The 24882-nt window shown below is 41.6% G+C and overlaps 1 protein-coding gene across 1 annotated transcript in view; it reads left to right on the plus strand.

Annotated features, from left to right (window-relative positions):
- The first annotated feature begins 834 nt into the window (after positions 1-834).
- The window catches only part of LOC106837909 (multidrug and toxin extrusion protein 2-like), an 83974-nt gene continuing 59926 nt past the window's right edge, over positions 835-24882 (plus strand). Inside the window, exons 1-6 of the mRNA XM_070482291.1 lie at positions 835-908; positions 4619-4767; positions 5565-5607; positions 6184-6228; positions 8147-8244; positions 10125-10222. Coding sequence (XP_070338392.1) covers positions 900-908; positions 4619-4767; positions 5565-5607; positions 6184-6228; positions 8147-8244; positions 10125-10222 — 442 coding nt within the window. The 5' untranslated portion in view covers positions 835-899. The remainder of the gene's footprint in view (positions 909-4618; positions 4768-5564; positions 5608-6183; positions 6229-8146; positions 8245-10124; positions 10223-24882) is intronic.

Here is a 24882-nt window from a genome sequence, read left to right on the forward strand (position 1 = left end):
AGCTTGAGCCCTGACACTGCCCTGGGTGGAATTCGGAGCAGAAGGCGTCTTGGTGTGGGTGCCTCCTACTGCTCACTGGGCCGGGGCCCTGGGGCTCACTCACTCTCTGTGTGGCCTGTCACTGGCTCCTGGTGGCCAGAGTCTGTGCTCTTGGTCAGCCAAGAGGTTAACTCACCTGCTCACCTGGAGTTGACATCCCTGCTCACTGAAACCTAGGATGAAAACGAAGACCCTCACCTACAGGTGCCCTTGGTTGTCAGGGGCACTGGGTGAGGTCTGACCGAGAGAGTGACGCAAACCTAGTCCCATTCCTCACTAGGGGACTAAAGCCTGGGACCAGATTCCCAGCTTGAGGTCACTATCTGAATGACCAAAACTTGCTGTGACTCGCTCAGGTGACCTATAAGGTGAGAGCAGTGATGGTAACACCATGTACGTGCAGGGTTTGGAAGAGCACCTGCACGTCGCACGTGCTCAATACATGTTTGCTGTTATTATTATTAAATGCACATCGCAGATCAGGGGCGTCGCTGTCAGATGTTACCCACAGCTTAACCTTTAAATACAGAGATTGTAACACGCTGTGTTGTAAGCTCCCCTGTTGACACAATCTGATTGTGATCCTTTAGGCAGAGGGTACATTTTTGTTTGATAATCGAGAAAGACAGATGTAGACACCCCTTTGATCTGAAATATAGAGCCTTACGTGTATAGTTACAAGTTGCCCCTTGGAGATAGGCTGTCACGGTTCCTTGGTTTAAAGGGAGCTGTTTGACAGAGACTCTGCTCTCGCTTAGTCCCCTGGCTGCTTGCCGCACCCGGTCTCTTGTTCCTTGCAGGTCGTGAATGTTACTGGGATTTCGGTTGGAACTGGCTTGGCCTCTGCTTGTGACACGCTGATGTCTCAGGTGAGGGCCACCCTCCCCCACATACCATTTCTGTCGATTACCTCTCATATTAGAGATGATCCAGGGGACTGCACACTCTAGTTTTGTTGCCTCTTGTTTCTCGAATACCATGCTGCTGATGGCTGTAATGCAGATAGAGCTGGCTTTACTAATTCTGTCCTCTGGGCCTGTCTGCTCAGGGGCTGTGTTTTCCCTTTTCTTTCCTGTCTGATCTCTCCCACCCTAAAAGTGCCTTCCGTCACCCACCACTCCACCTCCGTATCTCTCCCTTTCTCCTCTCCTTTAAGCCAAGCTTCTTGAAAGTGTTCTTTGTGCTCCCTGTCCTGACCCCAGCTCTTGACTCAGCGCCCATTGACGCCTTTCTGTCCCTGTGCATCCCACTGAGCCTGGTCTCCTGCGAGCCTGTTGTGACTGAATCATCAGGTGAACACTTGGCCGTCCGTAACCCACTGGGCCATTCTCTGTTCTCCACAACACTCCCTCAGCTGCCACCATTGCGGGCCTTCCCGACATTCTTGCTGCCTCTCTGGCTACTCCTTCTCAGTCTGTGCCCCTGAGATAGCCCTGCCCCTTAGAGACCCCACGCCCTCACCTTCCACCACCGTACACTCTCTCCCCAGCTTCTGTCTCCACCCTGGTGTTGAAAACGCATATCTCCATCTCCTGCCCACACCTCTCCTGAGGGCCAGACTCGAATGTTGATTATGTACCAGACATCTCAGGCTCAGCTCACCCAGAACTAAGCTCGTCAGTCTTTCCCACTCTGAACTGTCTCTCCTCTAGGATTTCCTCTCGCAGGAATATACCACCCTCTGCTCAACCCACAATCCTTCTTCGTTTCCCGCGTCCGTATGTTAGCAGAACTATTGACTGCTATTGACTTTGACTCCTACATGTTTCTTGAAGCTGCTCATTTCTCTTCATCCTTGTTGCCTGTCACGGGATTGGGAGTTGTGGGTTGGAGTGCTAGCATTATCAGAGGAGAGGCAGATTCTGGTCCAGGTCTTTTACGTCGCTGTGTCTTCCCATCTCACCCACCCAGTTTACAACCATAGTGGTCTCCCTACTAGACTCTGAGCTCCTTAGGGAGAAAGACTATATCCCTTTCAGTCTTTTAATCCCTGTAGTTCAGAATCATGCTTGCTGTTTAGTGAGTACCCTGAAATTTGTTGAATGAGTGAGAGGAAGGGAAAGAACAAAGCAGGGATGGGTGGATGAATGGTTGGATAGATGGATGATGGATGGATAGATAGGTGGGTGGGTGGGTGGATGGATGGATGATGGATGGATGGATGGATGGATGAATGGATGGGTGGGTGGATGGTAGATAGATGGATGGGTGGGTGGATGGATGGATGGTGGGTGGATGGTAGATAGATGGATGGGTGGGTGGGTGGATGATGGATGACTCCTACCTTCAAACCCAAAGCCTGGAAGAGTGAGGGCAGCTTTATGTGCATGGGAAGAACAACATCCTGAGTTATCCTAAGATAGTTTTTACAGGCTAAGCTGAACATGGCTTTAAAGGACTTAATGTAATTTAGGCCAAAGTTACCTATGGATTGGCATGGCATGGGATATGAAATTTTAATTTAAAATGATTTTTTGGTCCCTTTTTTGCACCATTTCAGTCATTTTTATTCATACTTTTTTTTCAACAAAAAAGGCTATGTCTTTAATTTAGTTCCCCACCTATCAATATATAATGGACATCTTTCTGTATTATTAAATATATTTCTGTAATGTCACATTGTTTCCCAAATTTTAAAGTTTTTAGAAAAGATTTATAAAGGTCAAACACATATAGAAACATTAGGTTACCTAGAAAAGTTTTTTTAAAAAGTGAAAAACAAATTACTAAAATTTAGTTGCTCCCTCTAAAGTTACCTCTGTTTTTGGTGACTATCCTCCAAATATTTCAATCTGTGTGTATTTACACACTCACACAATTCTAAAATCTACTCATGGTTTTAATACTTTTTCCACCAATTAAACAGTGCGTTTTGGAGAAACATTGCATGAAGTAGTCATACAGGTTCCCTTTTGATATTTGCATACTATTCTATAACATGTCATTTATATTTCCATTGTTTTATTATTATTTAATTTGTTTCCATTGTCTCTTTTTGTTTGTTTGTTTGGGTTTTTTTTGAGGAAGATTAGCCCTGAGCTAACTGCTGCCAATCCTCCTCTTTTTGCTGAGGAAGACTGGCCCTGAGCTAACATCCATGCCCATCTTCCTCTACTTTATATGTGGGACGCCTGCCACAGCATGGCTTGCCAAGCGGTGCCATGTCCGCACCCGGGATCCGGACCAGCAAACCCCGGGCCGCCAAAGCAGAACATGCACACTTAACCGCTGCGCCACCGGGCGGCCCCTCTGTTGTCTCTTTTAATGTGCTTTAAGTTAGACTCTTTTTTGATTGTCAAAAAGAGATAATCAGGGGTCGGCCCCGTGGCTGAGTGGTTAAGTTCTCGCACTCCGCTGCAAGCGATCCAGTGTTTCGTCGGTTCGAATCCTGGGCGCGGACATGGCACTGCTTGTCGGGCCATGCTGAGGCGGCGTCCCACATACCACAACTAGAGGGACCCACAACTAAGAATATACAACTATGTACCGGGGGGCTTTGGGGAGAAAAAGGAAAAAAAAAATAAAATCTTAATAAAAAAAAAAAAAAGATAATCATTCATGTTGCTTGAAGGAAAAGGTGCCTGGAAAAGGATGCATGAGGCCTTAGACTCGGCCAAGACCCTTGTGGGGACCAGCTCCTTCACCTCTGTCGGGGGTCGGCTTCTCTCTGGCGCAGCCCTGGCCTTCCATCGCCCACTCTCTGATCTGTGTTTTGGTCTCCTAGCTGCTGCTCACTTGTGGCTTCTCTCCCCTCATCACTCTTAAACTTCAGGCGGATCATGTCATCCCTCTGCTTAGAAATCTCTAGTGACCCTCTTTCCACTGTGGAGGCTGCTGGGCCTGCTGCCCTCCCCCACTCTAGTTCCAGCCACGCTGGCCGCCCTCCCGTGCCTCTCCCAGATGTCCACCCGGCTCACTCGCTCAGCCCCAGGAGGGCTTTGTCCTGTATCACCTTCTCAGTGAGGCCTCCCCAGCCCCAGTTTAAAAACTACGCTCCCCTTCTAACACTCCATCCCTCTTCTCTGATTTATTTTTCTCCACAGCACTTACTGCCATATCCTAGACAATGCACTCTAGGTCTTGGTTATTTCTCTTGTTTACTGTTTGTCTCCCGTTCCCCTTAGAAACTCAGCTCCATGAGAGCAGGGTCTTCTGCCCACTGTGTTCGCTGCTGAGTTCATTCCCAGTGCCTCAGATATGTCTGGCACATGGTAGGAGTTGAAGGAATATTTGCTGAAGGAATGTGGAAGGCTCTAACATGGGCCCAGTTCTTCCCATTCTTTTCAAGCTCTGGTCTCTGCTGCCAGTGCCCTCCATGTCTAACTGTCCCTGTTCCCAGGAGCAGGGGACTCATCATCCCAGGGCATGTTTAAAATGCCACTGGTGCCAAGTAGCTCACTGGCCGCTCTTGGCTTGGATGCTGGAGTGGGGAGCTGATGGCAAGGAAGCATGGCTGCCCGGCCGCAGGGGTGGCGGGCAGGGCACTCCCATGGAGGGGCTGTTTGTAGTGCAGGTGGTCCAGGCCTTGGCATGCCTGGTACGTGGTGGCATTCTTTATCATTGTATTTGTTTTCTCAAGTCCTTTGGAGGCAAGAACCAAAAACGCGTGGGGATCATACTTCAAAGAGGAATCCTCATCTTGATGCTGTGTTGCTTTCCCTGCTGGGCCATCTTCATCAATACCGAGCATATCCTCCTGCTCTTAAAACAGGACCCCGAAGTCTCCAGGTCAGCAGCGTCTCTAATGTCAGAATCCCAGGTTCAGAGTAAGTGACTGTCTGGTCATCTTACCTGTGTTGACATTTTTGGCCAGTTACCTGGACTTGAACCCTATGGAAAATGGAAGCTATGACTGTGGATCACAGAAGCCCTGGGCTGGCAGGGACCCCCCTGAGGCAGAGTGACGCTGTCACCTGACACCCTGCCCAGGGTGGAAAGACACAGGACGAGAATGTAATACCCTGGGCCCTAGTCGACCTTTCACAACTTTCCTCCATTTTGGTGTTTTGCAAACACACAGAATATTTTTCCCCTGACAAAAGTAAAATAGCAACACAGTTGCCTTCACTTTTGTCTTTAGAGCTGGGTTTTTTAACCTACAGTTGTTTGTTCTCTGACACTGTCGCTGGGGCACGTGAGATGCAAGGAGGCGTCTCTCCTTTCTAGAAGACTGCCGGCCTTGCTTCACTGTGGGGCACAGCTGCAGGCCTGACTCTATCAAAACATTTTCTGAATTTTCCCTGACTTTTAGTTCATTTTGCTGTGTTCATTCCACCTTTTATGCTAAGAATGAGCTAAAAAACGTGAAGTCAGACTTCCCCTTAGGAAGCAGACATTTAGCAGGCCTAACGTAATGCTGATTCAGGTTGTAGAAGGACAGTCACTTAAAACTGTTATTAAATGTTTCCCATATAAATTATTTTTAGTTTTAATTTTCAGAAAATAGTCTATGGATTCAGTTTTAAGACAGTATGACCAGCAATTGTTTTAATATTAACTGAAGGCTATTCTGTCATTTATTTCAGGATAGCCCAGATGTATGTGATGGCTTTTATTCCTGCCCTTCCTGTAAGTGTCAGGATATTCTTGTGTTTTGGTACGTGAAGCAGCTCGTGAATGTTGTCAGGAGTGTGCCTCCCTGCTGTTTTTTGGTTCGTTCATTTTATCATAGTCCTGTTCATGCACAACTTCCGCATGTGTTTCTTGGACCTGTCACATCTCCCTTACTGATTCTCAGTGCTTGTGCCGATTTCCGGTCCCACAGCTTAAATTAAACACAAACACTGATGAGGGGATCAAACTTCTCACCTTAGTCTATGGTTACTTTTGATTGCAAATCAATCAGAATATTTCCTGGGCTCCTCTGGGATTGTGGGAAGAACCACCTGCTGGCACCCTTCAGACTCAGGGCAATGAGTGGCCCCTGCTTCAGCCCGTAAGGGTCTGCCCTTGTTGGGTCTTCAGAGAGTCCACTCTGGAAAATCCCAAATAGTTTGCATCCTAGCATTTGATTAGTACAAGTCTGGTTTTCTGAATTTAAGGTCACATATCAAGAGGAAATATCTTATTAAAAAGCGGAACTGACATAAACTGTTGAATTATACTTTCATATTAATGAGAGGTGTTTGTTTTTCTATCTTATAGGCGGTATTCCTGTTCCAGCTGCAGACGCGATATTTACAAAGTCAGGTACAGATTCTTTTTGTATTTTTACTCCATAACACTGGAAATGTATGGTAAATCTTCTTAGGAAGTTTTCCATACAATTTTTTTTCCTGAAATTCTACCCAGACCTCTTTGTTTGGGAAACGTGGGGTCTTGTGGGGGCATTTTGTCCAGCCCGGGAGAGGCGCCCTATGGAGCTGTCAGATTCCTGCGGCCCCCTGCTGTTTCTCTCTGCAGCCCCCACACCCCACCGCTTGCTTCTTCTGGGGGCTGGCTGCCTGCTTTGCATCTGGCCTCAGGCCCGGCTCTGGTGCCTCTGTTTTAGAGGAGGACCCAGAGCTCCTGCAGCCACGTTCCCAGAAGCGCACGGGGATCACCGTGCCCACAGCACGCCAGAGGGAGAAGGGGACAGAGGGAAGGCTGAGGGCCAGAGGTGTGGGCGGAGGTGAGAGGCGAGCTCTGCCTCCCGGGGTCCCCTCCCCAGTCCCTCTGACTGCCTTCGTCCGTGGTCCGTTCCTCTCTGACAGCAACTCTGCGTAAATGCGGGGAAAAAATGTGGAAGTCTTACTTAAAGAAAATGTTTATCCCAGTACTAGTGCAGAGTGGGCAACGGATAAAAAGAAGCGAGTACTGTGGCACTGTCGAACAGAGGGGTGAAGGCCCACTGCACACCTGCATCGGAGCGGCGTCGCTGGGTGTCCGCCTCCGTTCGGCAGCCCTGCGCAGGAGGGGGGCAGCTTGGCCAGGTGTCTCCCCGACCGTCTTTCCTTTACACCTCGTGCCAGCACCCACTTTGCCCTTCGTGTGGTTATTTCCTCTCTTCTGTCTTTGTTACTGTGGTGGAAACCGTGCCCTCCCAGGTCCTTCAGAAGCAGTCACAAACTTCTGGTGGTTTGGCTGGAAGCTGCACCGACGGAGGAGACACATGCAGTGGTCTCGACTCCCGGCTCTTGCAGTCTTGTGTAACTTCGCTGTCATTTAACGTGGCTGCCCGTTTAACTCTGAATGTTCATTTCACCAGCTGTTTAGGAAAAGCTCAATCTTCCTTCTGTGTTTCTCCTTTCCTCTCACGCTGCTATCGCGCTCACAACACTTCTGGCATCAGATGTGTGGGTTTTTCCCCCACACCAAGCAATTCAGCCATCCAGCTGAGTGTCCTACAATTCAACTCAATTCTGACACTGCCTCCCTGGAGATAGTGTCAGATCCCGCAGGTTAAGGGCTCAGTCCCGCAAGATTTCCCCCACTTCAGATGCCAGTGACAAGTCTGGTCTGTCACCTGTGCTTCTGACTGATCAGCTATAAATCAGAGGTTACCAGTACCCACACCTGGCGTTCAGTTAATTTGCTCGAGCGACTCACAGAACTCAGGAGCACAGTTTACTTGTTTCAGGAAATCAGTTACTGTTTACCAGTTTATTATAAAAGGATATGACAAAAAATACAGATGAACATCCACATGGAAGAGATGCATAGGGCAAGGCATGTGGGAAGGGGCACAGAGCTTCCATGCCCTCTCGGGGCACGCCATTTTCCCATTCTGTCCGTGTGTTCACCGATGTGGAAGATCTCCAAACCCTGTACTTTTGGGATTTTTATGGAGGCTTGCTCACGTAGGCGTGATGAATCATTAACTCCATTTCCAGCCCCTCCCCCTTCTCTGGAGAATAGGGGGTGGAGCTGAAAATCTCAACCTTCCAGTCATGGCTTGGTTTTTCTGAAGACCAGCCCACATCCAGGAGTCATCCAGGAGTCCCCCCAGAGTCGCCTCATTAGAACCAAGGGCACAGCTGTCATCCAGGAAGTCCCAAGGGTTTTAGGAGCTCTGTGTTGGGAACGGGGGTGGGGCAGAGATCAGTATACATGTGTTCTGTTATTTCATACCACTTAACTGATTAGCTTTTGAAAATGCTAACGTTTTCCTGTTTTGGGGGGATTTTAGGGCATCATCATGCCTCAAGTTATTACTGGGATTGCAGCAAATATCATCAACGTGGGCATGCATGCCCTCCTGCTCTATGCCCTGGACCTTGGAGTACTGTAAGTAGTGACCTGTTCACTCATCAAACAGTGAGTGTCTGCTGGATGCTCGCTCTGGTCCTAGGGGCTGGGACATAGGGGAGTGAAGCAGCCTTGTGGGAAATACCTAGAGGTGTTCAGATGCTGCATGTGACAGGGTACGAGCTGGTGCCGAGGAACACCCAGGAGGGGCAGCCAGCCCAGGCTGTTGGAAGGGAGGAGAGGCCGGGCTTCATCTGGGGACACAGGGGAAAGTGTTGTGGAAGAAGCAGCATGTGAGCCGACTCCTGCATGTGGAAGTGGAGGTAGCCTGCAGGAAGGCACTGCTGCAGCCTGTGAAGACTGAGATGGGTGACCCCAGCAAAGGCAAGAGCGGGGCAGATGCCTGTAGAGATTCTCCTGTTATCTCTGCCTTGTAAGAAATGGAGCCAAATTCCATCTTTATGAAGCTCAAGAAGACGAGGGTCACACATAGAAGGCAGTGTCAGTTTAATCTTCCCTCGATAGGCACTGTGCTGTTGGTCCATCCCTCACTTAACCCCTCTGGTGTGTTGGTCCAGAGCCAGCCTCCTTTGCATGAGCCTCAGCAGTTTTTAGGTGCTTTAGGGCAGTGTGTTTCTTTTTTCTTTCTTTCTTTCTTTTTCTGAGGAAGATTGGCTCGGAGCTAACATCTGTTGCCAATTTCTTCTATTTTATGTGGGACTCTGCCACAGCATGGCTTGACGAGCGGTGCTAAGGTCTGCACCCAGGATCTGAACCTGCGAACCCTGGGCCATGGAAGCAGAGCACATGAACTTAACTGCTATGCCACCAGGCTGGCCCCACTGTGTTTCTTTATAAATGAAAACTGGTTTAGTGGGTCATGACTGGCACTTTAAAAAATGAAATATATTATGAATGAAATAAAATAAAATGAAATAGAATAGAAAATATAAGGTGGTATGGGGACTTTTCTATAGGGTGTGTGTGTGTGTGCGCGTGCATATTAATGGGGGTACTGAATAGTGACGGAAAATTTCTTTCTTCCTGTTGGTTGCAGTAAAAAAATATACAAAAGCTGTTAATTAAAGGATTTCGGAGAGTTGGAACATAAGAGCAATCAATGAAAAAACAGTTATAACATCTTCCTCTGCCAGAAAACTGGAAGAGGCTTTGGCCATGGGGGAGGTAGGGGTCAGCAGCCAGGTTTGAGAACTGGTGACAGTGACCCACGTAAACACCTGGGTGGGCGTCCAAGTCCTCTGCAGATGGACCTCAGACTGTCTCTTCAAAGTTTCTTGAGCAGATGTACAAAGGACAATTCGGGGATAGGTCGGTAAGAGAACATATAGGAATGGATTAATAAGTGATAAAATGTGAGGCTTGGTCAGGAGAGTGAAATGACACAAATAGAAGGGAAAGCAGAGTTCCTGGCTCTCTGCCGGGATGAGACGCCATTTTATTTGTGGTGCAAAAGTGTCATCTATTGAAGATGCTCTAAGGTCATTTCCTAATAGAAAACAAATTTATTATAATCCTGGGAAATAAAGCCACTGTGACCGTGGACCTGTATTTTGAACACAGTAGCTGTTTGTTATATTCCTTTTAGCTAATTATGTGTAAGAATTTATTTGATGGGTCATTTAAGGCTGTTAAGATAAGGGACGGTGATAAATCTTTATGTCTTTTTGTTTTTCCGTTAATGAATAGTAACATTTAATTCTTCCACAATATTCAATGTTGGTGGAAAGAAAAGAAGTCCATTATAAGTGCATATGGTGTCTAAAATATTAAAAAGAGACAGTCCAGGAGTTCTAGATTACTCTAATGACTGATTCTTACAGGGAGCAAAAACTTGTCATGTGGTCTGTTTCTTGGTTGGGGGATACACTCACAGGTGCTGATTACTTTTTCTCCTTCAGAGGATCTGCCTGGGCAAACACCACGTCCCAGTTCTTCCTGTCTGGTCTTCTTTTCCTGTACATATGGTGGAAAAAAATCCACATCGACACTTGGGGAGGTACGAGGACGTTGATTTCTTACATTATGCTGTTTGTTATTCAGAACATGTTATTCTGATTTCTGGATTTTGTTTTCCAGAGGGTCTTTTTGTTTTTATCGTTTGGAAAATTTAAAAATTATATATGTTATATAAATTTTTAAAAAAATTTAAAAATATTTAAATTACCGACAGTGTAAAAGTTGCAGGTCAATATGAGATTTTTTAAATGTCTATGAAGGCAGATTTTGTTCATAGAAAACTGTAGCTACTGGGTAAGAATTAGTGTTTAATGAATTAAAATTGCAAATACAAAATCTTAGTTGTTGCTTACGAATCATCGTGCTCTGTTAAAGTGAAGCTTGTTTAATGTCTTATCAACACACGTGAGCAGATCGAACTCTCTTCAACGATCAGTACCGCTTACAGCTTAGCTAAGTGCCCTAAATATTTTAACATGCATTTGTCAATTTAGTAAAATAGATTTGCTTTTTTCTACTTTTTAAAATTGTGGTAACTATATATATAATGTAAGATGTGCCATTTTAACTATTTTTCAGTGTAGAATTCAGTGCCTTTAAGTACATTTACAATGTTCTGCATCCATCACCATCATCTATTTCTAAAACATTTTTATCACCCTGAACAGAAACTCTGTACCCATTAAGCAATAACTCCCCATTTTCTTTCCCTCTAGACCCCCAGTAACCTCAAATCTACTTTCTGTGGGTCTTGTACCCTGGAACTTTGCTGACGTCATTTATTAGCTCTAGTAGCTTTCTTGTGGTTCTTTGGGTGTTTATATATATATAGGATCATGCTATGTGTGAATAGAGATAATTTACTTCTTCCTTTGGGGTTTTGATGCCTTTTATTTATTTATTTTTAATTATTTTATTGAGGTCATGTTGGCTTATAACATTGTGTAAATTTCAGGTATACATTATTATATATCAGTTTCTATATAGACTGCATCGTGTTCATCACCAATAGCCTACTTTCATCTGTCTCCGTACATATGTGTCCTTTAACCCTTTTGCCCTCCCCCCACCTCCTTCCCCTCTGGTAACCACTTATCTATTCTCCTTATCCATGTATTTGTTTATCTCCACATATGAATGAAATCATTCGATGTTGATCTTTCTCCTCTGACTTATTTAGCTTAGCATAATACCCTCAAGTTCCGTCCATGTTGTCGCAAATGGCAAGATTTCATCTTTTTTATGGCAGAGTAGTATTCCATTGTGTATACACCACATCTTCTTTATCCATTCGTCCCTTGATGGGCACTTGGGTTGTTTCCGAGTCTTGGCTGTTGTGAATAACGCTGCAGTGAACGTACGGCGGCATATATCTCTACGTGTTTGTCTTTTCAAGCTCTTTGGATAAATACCCAGCAGTGGGATAGCTGGATCGTATGGTAGTTCTATTCTTAATTTTTTGAGGAGTCTCCATACTGTTTTCCATAGTGGCTGCACCAGTTTGCATTCCCACTAGCAGTGTATGGGGGTTCCCTTTTCTCCACATCCTCTCCAACACCTGTTATTTCTTGTCTCGTTAATTGCAGCCATTCTAACCTGAGTGAGGTGATAGCTCATTGTAGTTTTGATTTGCATTTCCCTGATAATTACTGATGTTCACCATCTTTTCATGTGCCTGTTGGCTGTCTGTATGTCTTCTTTGGAAAAATGTCTGTCCATATCCTCTGCCCATTTTTTGATCAGGTTGTTAATTTTTCATTGTTGAGTTTTGTGACTTCTTTATACATTTTAGAAATTAACCTCTCGTCGAATGTATGATTTGCAAATATTTCCTCCCAGTTGGTGGGTTGTTCTTTTGTTTTGTTCGTGGTCTCCTTTGCCATGCAGAAGCTTTTTAGTCCCATTTGTTTATTTTTTCGTTTGTTTCCCTTGCCTGAGTAGACATTTTCTTAATCGCCCTAGCTGGAACTTCCGGTACAATGTTGAATAGAATAGCAAATGTAAGCATCTTTGCCTTGTTTCTGATTTTAGAGGTAAAGCTTTCAGTCTTTAATCATTGGGTATGGTGCTACCTGTGGGTTTTTCGTAGAAGCCGTTTATCAGCTTGAAGAAGTTTGCTCTATTCCTAGTTTGTTGAGTGTTTTTTTTTCGTAAAAGGGTGTTGGATTTTGTTAAATGCCTTTTTTTGCATCAGTTGAGATGATCATTGTTTGTTTCCTTCATTCTATTAATATGGTATATTACATTGATAGATGTTGATCATCGCTTGCATTACTGGGATAAATCCCACTTGGTCATGGTGTATAACCTTTTAACTGCTGCTGGATGTAGTTTGCCAGTGTTTTGTTGAATATTTTTGCATATATATTCATAAAGGATATTGATCTGTGATTTTCTTTTCTTGTGATGGCTTTATCAGGCTTTGGTATTAGAGTAATGCTGGCCTCATAGAATGAGGCCATGACTTTGGTAGTGTTACTTCCTCTTCTGTTTTTTGGAAGAATTTGAGAAAGATTAGTGTCATTTCTTCTTTAAATGATTGGTTTAATTCAACAGTGAAGCCATCAGGTCCTGGACTTTTCTTTGTTGGGAGGTTTTTGATTGCTGATTCAATTTCTTATTAAGGGTTTGTTGAGGGGCCAGCCCCATTGCTGAGTGGTTAAGTTCGTGTGCTCTGCTTCGGTGGCCCAGGGTTCGCTGGTTCAGATCCTGGGCGCGGACATAGCACCGCTCGTCAGGTCATGATGAGGCGGCATCCCACACAGCACAGCCAGAGGCACTCGCAACTAGAATAGACAGCTATGTACTGGGGGGCTTTGGGGAGAAGAAGGAAAAAAAACCAAGATTGGCAACAGATGTTAGTGCAGGTGCCAATCTTTAAAAAAAAAAAAAGATTTGTTGAGATTTTCTGTTTCTTTTCAGTCAGTTTAGATGATTGATGTGTGTTTCTAGGAATTTCTCACTTCATCTGGTTATCTTATTTGTTGGTGTACAATTGTTCACAGCACTCTTTTATAGTCCTTTTTATTAATGTAAGATTGGCAGTAATGTCCCCTTGTTATTTCTGATTTTAGTTATTTGAGTCTTCTCTCTTTTTTTCTTAGTCAGTCTAGCTAAAGTTTTGTCAATTTAGTTGATCTGATCTTTCAAAGAACCAATTTTTGGTTTCTTGATTCTCTCATTTATTTTTCTATTCTCTCTTTCATTTATTTCTGCTTTAATCTTTATTATTTCCATCGTTCTAGCTTTAGGTTTAGTTTGGTCTTTTTCTGTTTCCTCAATGTGTAGAATTAGGTTATCAATTTGAGATTTTTTTTCTTTTTTAATGTAGGCGTTTACAGCTGTAAATTTCCCTTTGAGTACTGCCTTCACTGCATCTCACGTGGTATGTTGTGTTTTGTTTTCTTTTGTTTCAGAGTATTTTCTAATTTCCTTTCTGATTTGTTTAAGATTGTGTTGTTTAATTTCCACGTAGTTGTGAATTTTTCAGATTTCCTTCTGTTATTGATTTCCAGCCTTATTCCATTGTGGTTGGGGAAGATACTTTGTATGATTCAGTCTTTTAAAATGAATTGGAACTTGTGTTGTGGCCTAACATATGGTCTATTGGAGAATTTTTCATGTGCAGTAGAGAAGAACATGTATTCTGCTGTTATTGGGCGGGGGGGGGGGGGTGTTCTATATATGCCTGGTAGGTCTAGTTGGTTTATAGTGCTGTTCAAGGCTTCTGTTTCCTTACTGATCTTCTGTCTGGATGTTCTGTCTATTACTGAAAATAGTGTATTGAAGTCCCCAACTATTTTTGTAGAACAACTGTCTAATTCTCCAATTCTGTAAATGTTTGCTTCATATATTTTGGGGCTCTGTTGTTTGGTACATACATGTTTATAATTGTTACATTTTCTTGATGAATTGACCCTTTTATCAGTGGATAATGTCTTTCTTTATCCCTTGTAACAGATTTTGACTTAAAGTCTATTTTGTCTAATGTTAGTATGGCCACCCAGCTCTCTTTTGGTTACGGTTTGCATGAAATATCTTTTTCCATCCTCTCCCTTTCAGCCTATTTGTCATTTTGTGAGTCACTTTGTCACTAAAGTGAGTCTCCTATAGACAGCATATAGTTAGATCATGTTTTATAATCCATTCTGTCAATATCAGTCTTTTGATTGGAAAATTTAATCCATTTACATTTAAAGTAATTACTGATAAGGACAGACTGTCTTTTCCATTTTCCTATATCTCTCTACACAGTGTTAGGGTCCTATACAGGCCATCACTACTGGTCAAGCTCACAGAGTTGCCCAGCTGGAGTGGAGACTGAATCCAATCTGTGCTTCACTTGTGTGCCCTGCATCCTAGTACAGGACTGTAGCATCTTTTTCTTAGTACAAAGGTGCATCTGCTGGCCATGCTATATGCCATGGGCTTGTATCCACATACAAGGGGCACCACATAGGTTAATAGGGGCCCTGGTTTCAGGTTCATTTTATCTTGTTTCTCCACCATATATGGATTTCATTACCAAGGTCACTTCATAGCCAAGTTGGCTCTCCAGCATTGCTGCTACATTCCAGTTAGTAGGAAGGAGGAGGGAGGGAAGAACAGGATGCCTGCATACTCACTTTAAGAATATTTCCTGAAAGTTGCCCACATCGATTCTGATTTTATCCCATTGACAAATACTTAGCTACGTGGTCACACTAAGTTGCAAGAAATGTACAGGTGGCCTCTAAACTCTGATGAGTTTGTTTCTGTGAACCATAGGAAAATGAATTTTGGTAGACAAATTGTGGTCTCTGCCACAACTGAGAACTATGAAGCACTCAGGGGATGTTAATTGCTGTGGCTCTGTGAGTTCTCATACATTCACCCTGAATAGTCATTTATCTTGCAAGATAGCTTGCATGCTCCTGCTTGATGAAGTTTCCAGAAAAAGTCGTTCATCATTTTACTAGTGGAAATAAATACTTCTCAGTCAAGTAAACTCTGAAATAATGGATTGCTAATTTTAACCCAATTGAGTCCCAGTATATTTGTACAAATGCTGTAGACTCGAGATAAGAATTTGCCTGCAACAAGAAAAATTTCATACACACGTTTTAAAACAAAGTTAATCCATTAAAAGTGACAAAATAAGAATAAGCTTAGGCTGTTAAACCTTAACTTTTTCTTACAATCAGCCTTCTTTCATTTGTTTTCTTTTCACTTTTAAAAACAGAAATAGGTAAGTGAAGGCGTAGAGAATTTCTCAGCTTTGCTTTGCCCAGTCTTCCTGTGTAAATATAAACAACGTTCAATCGTTTCCTCCTGTCACGTCACAATTCTTAATCATTTGAGATTCTTTATGTTTCAAAGTCAAAATAAGGAAAACGATCTCAGTTATTTTTAACAACTTTATTGAGGTATAATTTACATGCTATAAAATCCAGTTTTAGAAGATTTCCATCACCCAAAAAAGATTCCTAATGACTCATGGCAGTCAGTCAACCCCTGTTCCCACCCTGAGCCCCAGGCAAACACTCATTCTCTATAAATTTGCCTTTTCTGTACCATCGCAAATATTTCATGCTATAAGTAAACCATCTGCTTAAGAGACACAGTAATGGCTTCTGCAAAGGTGACATTACCAATGATTAATAAATAAGGTAAGGAAGAAACACTTAAATCTACTGTGTAAAGTGATTTTCATCTCTTTGCTCAATTTTTCTCTTTGTTTTTGTCTCCCCCCGCACCTTACTTTTAGTGATGGGGGAAAATAGCCATATCTAAATAGTTTCTTATAAACACAAATGCATATTTTGGACTTTCTGCAAGTCTGATTTATTACACAGGTTGATAGATCTTTAATGTTTAGGGGTTGGGGCTTTTGGCGTGGATTTATTTGCAGTCAAGCACCACATAATGACATTTTGGTCAATGATGGACCGCGTGTACGATGGTGTCCTGTATGGTTAGTACCATGGAGCCCAGGTGTGCAGTAGGCTAGACCATCTAGGTTTGTGTAAGTGCACTCTGTGATGTTCACACAACTGTGAAATCACTAATGATGTATTTCTCAGAACGTATCCCCATTGCTAAGCAATGCATGACTGTATTTGTTATGAATTTGTTAATGATTTAACATTCTTTAAATAATCAACATTCCTCTAAATATTCACCCAGCACTTACACAACTAAAAACCAAAAATTTAAGAATTAACAATTTAGGTTTCCTAAACATTTAAATATTGATTACAAACTTATCACTTTTAAACATTTCATTAAAATCTTGTTTAATATATCAATCTCATAAATGCTTTAAACTACCTTAAAAACAGTTTTAAGAATATATACCAAATGTATAATGATTATATACTATCCTTTCTTTTCTCTACTGCTCTCTGCTCTTACTATAACTCCTCTTCATCTGGGAGGTGGTGGGGCAAAGTCGTTAAAGATGTTGACTCTGGAGCCAGACTGCCTAGGCTCAGTCCCACTTCTTAGCAGGGAAAGGTACCTAACTTCTGTGCCTCAGTTTCCTCATTTGTAAAGTAGTAATAATAATAGGGCCTATATCATTTAATTTTTGTGAAGATGAACTGAGTTCATCCACATGAAGGGTTTAGAACAAAGAATATAACATAAAGGGCATTCAACAAATGTTAGCTGCTATTTTTTTTACTACCCTTAAATATTTTTAATTGTTTTGTAGTCCCGAGTACTTTTTCATTTTTGCCTCCAACTTTTTGTTTTTGAAATGTCCAAGCCCATTGGTAAATAGAAGGAATGGTTTAATGATCATTCAATTATGCTTTATCTAAATTTGCCGCCTGTTAACATTTTGCCCTATTTGTTTCTCTCTTTCACCCCATGTATCCATGTTTTTTGGGTCCAACAAATTGGAGGCATCATGGCACCTCACCACGAGTTATTTCAGCATACATCTCTCCTAAATAACATTCTTCTAAATAACCACAATATTACTATTTTGAAGAAAATAAAAAGAAAAACGTTATTGAATATGATATTCAATAATGTCATATGATATACATTCTATACTCAAATTTCCATAGTTGTCCCCAGACCACCATATACTTAAAGGTGCTTTGGAGATCCAGGCTGCAGTCAAGGTTCATGCCTTGCAAGGTAGTTGTTTCCTTGTCTTCTTTTCATCTAAACCAATCCCCTTATCTTTTTTGTTTTTAAGACACTGACTTTTCAAAGAGCCAGTTGTCTTGTAGAATGTCCCACACTCTGGATTTGTCTCTTCACGTTTGTTTTCTCAGGAGTAGATTCAAGTTACAGCATTTGGGCAAGAAAAGTGCAGAGGGAACGGTGTGTGCCCACTGCGCTACCTCTGGAGGCAGATGATCTCGGGTGACACTGGGTTTGGTTGTTTGGTTGAGGGAGTGACTGCTAGATTTCTCCTTTGGGAATACGCATTTTCTCCTTTGCAGTTAGAAAGTATGTATAGGGTGACAGAGATCATTTGACTCTCTGGTTCTCCAGTAACCTTTTATCCAATGGTTTTAGCTTCCACTGATGATTCTCAATCGAATCAACTATTACAGTGGGGTTTTCAAATATTCTTAAATTTTTAATATGCATCCTTGTATCAGGATGCATTCAGCTGTAAGCTAAAAGCAAAACAACCAGTTCAACCTAGCTTAAACATTAAAGGTTAAAAGGTTAAACTGGCTCATGTAACTGGAAGTCCAAGGGTAGGTATTTCAGCATGGTGTGCAAGGGAACTGTGGGTACCTGGATGAGAGTGAGGAATTTCCAAGAGAAGGAGGGGTGGTGGTTGGACAGGCAACTGTAATGCTCATTGTAATATTTTGAAATACATGATTTTTCTTATCTCTGTCCTCTTCCCAAATAGGACAGCACATGTTAATTTCCTCTCTCCTAGTCTTGTCTTCCATATTATTGTCAATTAGAAGTTTAGTTCCAGATTTTTAAAAGTTCTACTAAAATATTATTTTGTTATATTTAGATTTATCAACATGTTTTATAAGTTAATTTCTTCACTGTTGCTTCTTGAATCTCATTCCTTCCTCCTGGATTTATTTTTATTCTTTCTGAAATACGTCTTTCAGTAGTTCTTTCGGCAAATTCTTTCAGTAAAGAGTAAATTCTTAGTCTTTAAATGTTTAAAAGAAAGTCTTCATCTTATTCTCTTGCTTAAATATTGCTGGGTATAAAAATCTAAGTTGATAGTAATTTTGCATTGCTGGTATTACATTTTTTCCTTCTTGTTCGTGGTGATAAGTCCACCATAAACCTGATTGTCTTTGCTTTGTAGACAATGAAGTATTTTCTCTCATAGTTTTAAAGATTTTCTCTTTCTCCTTTTTATACTACAGCATGGTCACTTGAGGATTTAAAAAAAATTATCTTGTAGGCATTTGGTAAACTTTCTTAATCTGAGGGCCTCTATTAAGTTCTGGAAAAATTTTAGCTTTTTTCCTACTATTTGTCTCCATTTCTAACTATTCTTCCCTTTGCAGGCAGATATCTTCCATATCTCCTCATTTTTCTTTCATTTGTTCTCTCTCTTCAACTCTTTGTGCTGTGCATTGAGAGATTTTCTGTTTTCTTTTTAAAAAAATTTTATATGTATTTTTTAATTGCGGTCACCTTGGTTTATAACATGTAAATTTCAGTTGTATGTCATTATATTTCGATTCCTGTGTAGATTACGTCATGTTCACCACCCAAACACTAATTACAGTCCACCGCCACACACATGCGCCTATTCACCCCTTCTGCCCTCCCTCCCCCCTTCCCCACTGGCAACCACCAATCCAATCTCTGACACTACGTGTTTGTTTGTTGCTGTTTTTATCTTCTGTGTATGAGTGAGATCATATGGTATTTGACTTTCTCCCTCTAACTTATTTCACTTAGCATAATACCCTCGAGGTCCATCCATGTTGTCACAAATGGCAAGATTTCATCATTTTTTATGGCTGAGAAGTATTCTATTGTCTAAATATACCACATCTTCTTTATCCATTCATCCCTTGATGGGCATCTAGGTTGCTTCCAAGTCTTGGCTATTGTGAATAATGCTGCAGTGAACATAGGGGTGCGTATATCTTTACACATTTGTGTTTTCATGTTCTTTGGATAAATACCCAGCAGTGGAATAGCTGGATCATATGGTAGTTCTATTCTTAATTTTTTGAGGACTCTCCATACTGTTTTCCATAGTGATTGCACCAGTTTGCACTCCCACCAGCAGTGAATCAGAGTTCTTTTTTCTCCACATCCTCTCCAACACTTGTTATTTCCTATCTTGTTAATATAGCAATTCTGACAGATGTGAGGTGCTATCTCATTGTAGTTTCGATTTGCATTTCCCTGATAATTAGTGATGTTGAACATGTTTTCATGTGCCTGTGACCATCTGTATATCTTCTTTGGAAAAATCTCTGTTCACATTTTTTGCCCATTTTTTATTTGGGTTAGTTTTTTCGTTGTTGAGATGTATGAGTTCTTTGTATGTTTTGATACTAACCCCTTATCAGATACATGGTTTCCAAATATCTTCTCCTAATTTTTAGGTTGTCTTTTCATTTTGTTGATGATTTCTTTTGTTGTGTAGAAGCTTTTTAGTTTGATGTAGTCCCATTTGTTTATTTTTTCTTTTGTTTCCCTTGCTTAGTCAGAAATTTTTTTTGCTTGTGGCTGTCCAGTTTTCCCAGCACCATTTATTGAAGAGACTTTGCTTCTTCCATTGTATGTTCTTGGCTCCTTTGTTGAAAATTAGCTGTCCATAGATATGTGGGTTTATTTCTGGGCTCTCAATTCTGTTCCATTGATCTGTGTGTCTGTTTTTGTGCCAGTACCACACTATTTGATTACTCTGACTTTGTAGTGTGTTTTGAAATCAGGGAGTGTGATGCCTTCAGCTTTGTTATTTTTTCCCAGGATTGCTTTGGCTATTCGGGGTCTTTCCTTGTTCCATATAAATTTTAGGATTCTTTGTTCTATTTCTGTGAAAAATGTCATTAGAACTTTGATAGGGATTGTACTGAATCTTTAGATTGTTTTAGGAGGTGTGGAAATTTTAACTATGTTAATTCTTTCAATCCGAGAGCATAGACTATCTTTCCATTTTTTTGTGTCTTCTATTTCTTTCAACCATGTTTTATAGTTTTCAGTGTACATCTTTCACCTCTTTGGTCAAGTTTATTCCTAGGTATTTTATTCTTTTGTTGCAATTGTAAATGGGATTGTATTCTTAATTTCTCTTTCTTCTACTTCATTGTTAGAGTATAGAAACACAACTGATTTTTGTATGTTGATTTTGTATCCTGCAACTTTGCCATATTCATTTATTATTTCTAAAAGTTTTTTGGTGAATTCTTTAGGGTTTTCTATATATAAAATGATGTCGTCTGCAAATAGTGACAGTTTCACTTCTTCCTTCTCAATTTGGATCCCTTTTATTACTTTTTCTTGCCTGATTGCTCTGGCTAGGACTTCCAACACTCTGTAATTCTTTGTATTTCTGAGGTGTCCATTATAATTTCTCCTCTTTCATTTCTTATTTTATTTGTTTGAGCCTTCTTGTTTTCTTGCTGAGTCTAGCTAAAGGTTTGTCAGTTTTGTTTATCTTTTCAAAGAACCAGCTCTTACTATTGGTTTTTCTCTATTGTTTTTTTTTAGTCTCTGTTTCATTTATTTCTGCTCTGATTTTTATTATTTCCTTCCTCCTACTGATTTTGGGCTTTGTTCTTCTTTTTCCAGTTACTTTAGGTACACTGTTAGATTGTTTATTTGAGATTTCTCTTGTTTGTTAAGGTAGGCCTTTATTGCTGTATCCCATAAATTTTGGCATGTTGTGTTTTTATTTTCGTTTTTCTCCAAGTATTTTTTGATTTCTCCTTCGATTTCTTTGTTGACCTAATCATTATTCAGTAGCATTTTGTTTAATCTCCACATATTTGCAGCTTTTCCTATTTTCTTCCTGTAGTTGATTTCTAGTTTCATACCATTGTGGTCAGAAAAGATGCTTGGTAGTATTTTAGTCTTCTTGAATTTATTGAGGCTTGTTTTGTGGCCTAATATGTCGTCTATCCTGAAGAATGTTCCATGTGCGTTCTAAAAGAATGTGTATTCTGCAGTTTTTGGATGGAATGTTCTGTATATATCTACTATGTCCATCTGGTCTAATGTGTCATTTGAGGCCAGTGTTTCCTTATTGATCTTCTATTCAGATGATCTATCCATTGATGTAAGTGGAGTGTTAAAGTCCCCTACTGTTATTGTGTTGCTGTCTATTTCTCCTTTTATGTCTGTTAATAATTGCTTTATATATTTAGGTGCTCCTATGTTGGGTGCATAGATATTTACAAGTGTTACATTCTCCTGTTGGCTTGTTCCCTTTATCATTATGTAGTGCTCTTCTTTGTCTCTTGTTACAGTTTTTCTTTTAAAGTCTATTTTGTCTGATATAAGTACTGCTACCCCAGCTTTCTTTTCATTGCTATTTGCATAGAGTATCTTTTTCCATCCCTTCACTTTGAGTCTGTGAGTGTCTTTAGGTCTGAAGTGTGTCTCTTGTATGCAGCGTATATATGGGTCTTATTTTTTTATCTGGTTGGCCACTGTATGCCTTTTGATTGGAGCATTTAGTCCATTGACATTTAAAGTAGTCATTGATAAGAATGTGCTTATTGACATTTTGTTACTTTTTTTCTGAACGTTTTAGTAGTTCTTCTCTGTTCCTTTCTTCTTCCCTTGGTCTCTTCCCTGTTGGTTTTATGGCTTTCTTTAGTATTATGCTTGGATTCCTCTCTCAATTTCTTGTGTATTTGTCATAAGTTTCTGGTTTGTGATTACCATGAGGTTCATATATAATAACCTACGTTTATAGCAGTCTGTATTAAGTTGATGGTCGCTTTAGTTTGACCTCTTGTTAAAAGCTCTACTCTTTTACTCCCTTCCTCCCACATTTTTTGTTTTTGATATCACATTTAACCTCTTATTTTTTTGTGCATTTGTCTCCATTACCCTCTTATCATGGAAATAGATAATTTTAGTACTTTCGTCTTTTGACCTTCATAGGCTAGCTTCATAGGTGGTTGATCTGCTACCTTTACTGTGTATTTGCCTTTACCACTGATTTTATTGCTTCTTTAAAAAATAATTTTCTTATTCCTATTTGTGGTCTTCTCTTTTCCACTTAAATAATTCCCTTTAGCCTTTCTCATAAGGTTGGTTTCTTGGTGATAAACTCCTTTAGTTTTTGCTTGTCTGGGAAACTCTTTATCTCTCCTTCCATTCTGAATGATAACCTTGCTGGGTAGAGTATTCTTGTCTGTAGGTTTTTCCCTTTCAGCACTTTAGATATATGATGCCACTCCCTTCTCGCCTGTAAGGTTTCAGCTGAGAAGGCAGCTGATAGCCTTATGGAGTTTCCTTTGTATGTAACTTGTTTCCTTTCTCTTGCAGCTTTTAGGATTCTCTCTCTCTTTAATTCTTGACATTTTAATTATAATGTGTCTTGCTGTGGGCCTCTTTGGGTTTATCTTATTTGGTGCTCTCTGTGCTTCCTGTACCTGGATGTCTGTTTCCTTCCTTAGAAGGTTAGGAACGTTTTCAGTATTATTTCTTCAAATAGATTCTCTGCCTCTTTATTTCTCTCTTCTCTTTCTGGGACACCTATAATACAGATGTTGGTGCACTTGATGTTGTCCCAGAGGTCCCTTAGACTGTCCTCATTCTTTTTAATTCTTTTTTCTTTTATCTGTTCAGCTTGAGTGATTGTCTCTAGTATTTGTCCAGCTCGTTGATCCATTCTTCTGTATCACGTAGTCTGCTATTGAGTCCCTTTAGTGAATTTTTCATTTCCAGTATTGTAGTCTTCATTTCTGATTGGTTCTTTTTTATATCCAATTCTTTGTTGAAGTTCTCACTGAATTCATCCATTCTTCTCCTAAGATCAGTGAGCATCCTTATGACTCTTTGTTTGAACTTTTTGTCAGGTAGATTGTTTATCTCTGTTTCGTTTACTTCTTTTTCTGGGGTTTTGTCCTGTTACCTTGCTTGGAACGTATTCCTTTGTCTCCTCATTTGGCCTCTTTCTCTGTGCTTATTTCTACGTATTAGGTAGGTCAGCTATGTCTCCCAATCTTGGAGAGGTGGCCTTATGAAAGAGATGCCTTATGAGGCCCAGCAGTGTGCTTCCCTCTCATCACCAGTTCCAAGTGCTCCAGGGGTGTCTCCATGTGGGCTACGTGTGTCTTTCTGTTGTGGCAGAGTTGCTCTTGCAGCAGGTGCCTGGGGAGGCTAGGCTGTCCCCCTACCTGGCTGGTTGTAACGCTCAGCAGCATGTGTCTGCTACGGTCCTGTCAGTCATTTTTATCAGGCTTGGGGAGCCCCAGCACAATTGGCTGTAAGGTCTAATAGCACATTCCTGTTGCAATTTTTCTGTTAAGTGAGTAGGTCCCCAGCATGGCTGGTTGCTAGATTCAGGGGCTTACAATTGTTGTAGGCCTCCAGCCTGCAAGGCTCTTGTCAGCTCTCTCCCAGGATTGTTGCTGAGTGGAGCCAGCCCAAGCGTGGGAGCACTCATTTGTTTCAGGCTTTGGAAGGTGGGGCTGATCCCCTATGTGGCTGTTAGAGAAGCACAAGTCTGCTGCAGCGGATAAGCCCCACTGCTTGCAGGACCACACACCCCATCAACACAGTCCTGCCCCATGCACATGCCCTGACCCACTAAAGTGGATCCACTGCTGAGGCCCTACACACTCCACCAATGTTGGCCTGCCCCTCACAAATGCTGTGTCCCACAGAGGCGGGCCCACTCACCTGCTGTCCAGGTTCCAGGCACCCCACCTCTGTGGGCCCACAAGTTGCCTGAGGGCTTGCCCACCCAATGGGGCCAGCCCCACGGGCAGACTGCCTGCCCTGGCTGAGCTGGATTAAATCAGTGCTCTAGTTGGTGTGGCAGACCCCTGTGCTAACAGGCCAGGGGAAGAACTCCAATGAAATCTGCCAGAGTCTGTGTCAGCGTGCCTGTATTAGGTCACAGTAATGGCTGCTGCCAATGTCTCAGTCCCTGGAGAGGTCTCACTTCTCACTGAGATGCACCCAGAGCCTATCAAGTGAGTGTCTTTTTCTTTCTTGACTTCATAATAGTTTACATCATTGTGAAATTTCAGTTGTACATTATTTCTTGTCCGTCACCACATAAGTGCTCCCCTTCACCCCCTGTGCCCACTCCCCACCCCCCTTCCCCTGGTGATGACTGAACTGTTTTCTTTGTCCATGTGTTTGTTTATATTCCACATATGAGTGAAATCGTCTGGCATTTGTCTTTCCCAGTCTGGCTTATTTTGCTTAACATAATTCCCTCCAGGTCCATCCATGTTGTTGCAAATGGGATAATTTTGTATTTTTTATGGCTGAATAGTATTCCATTGTGTATATATATCACATCTTCTTTATCCAATCATCCGTCAGTGGGCACTTGGATTGTTTCCATGTCTTGGCTATTGTGGATAGTGCAGCAATGAAAGTAGAGGTGCACCTGTTACTTTGGATTGTTAATTTCAAGATGTTTGTGTAGATACCCAGTAGTGGGATGGCCGGATCATATGGTAGTTCTATTTTTAGTTTTTTGAGGAATCTCCATACTGTTTTCCATAGCGGCTGCACCCGTTTGCATTCAGACCAGCAGTGTATGAGGGTTCCCTTTTCTTC

Source organism: Equus asinus, chromosome 13 (genome assembly GCF_041296235.1).
Source record: "Equus asinus isolate D_3611 breed Donkey chromosome 13, EquAss-T2T_v2, whole genome shotgun sequence".
NCBI classification, from domain to species: Eukaryota; Metazoa; Chordata; class Mammalia; order Perissodactyla; family Equidae; genus Equus; species Equus asinus.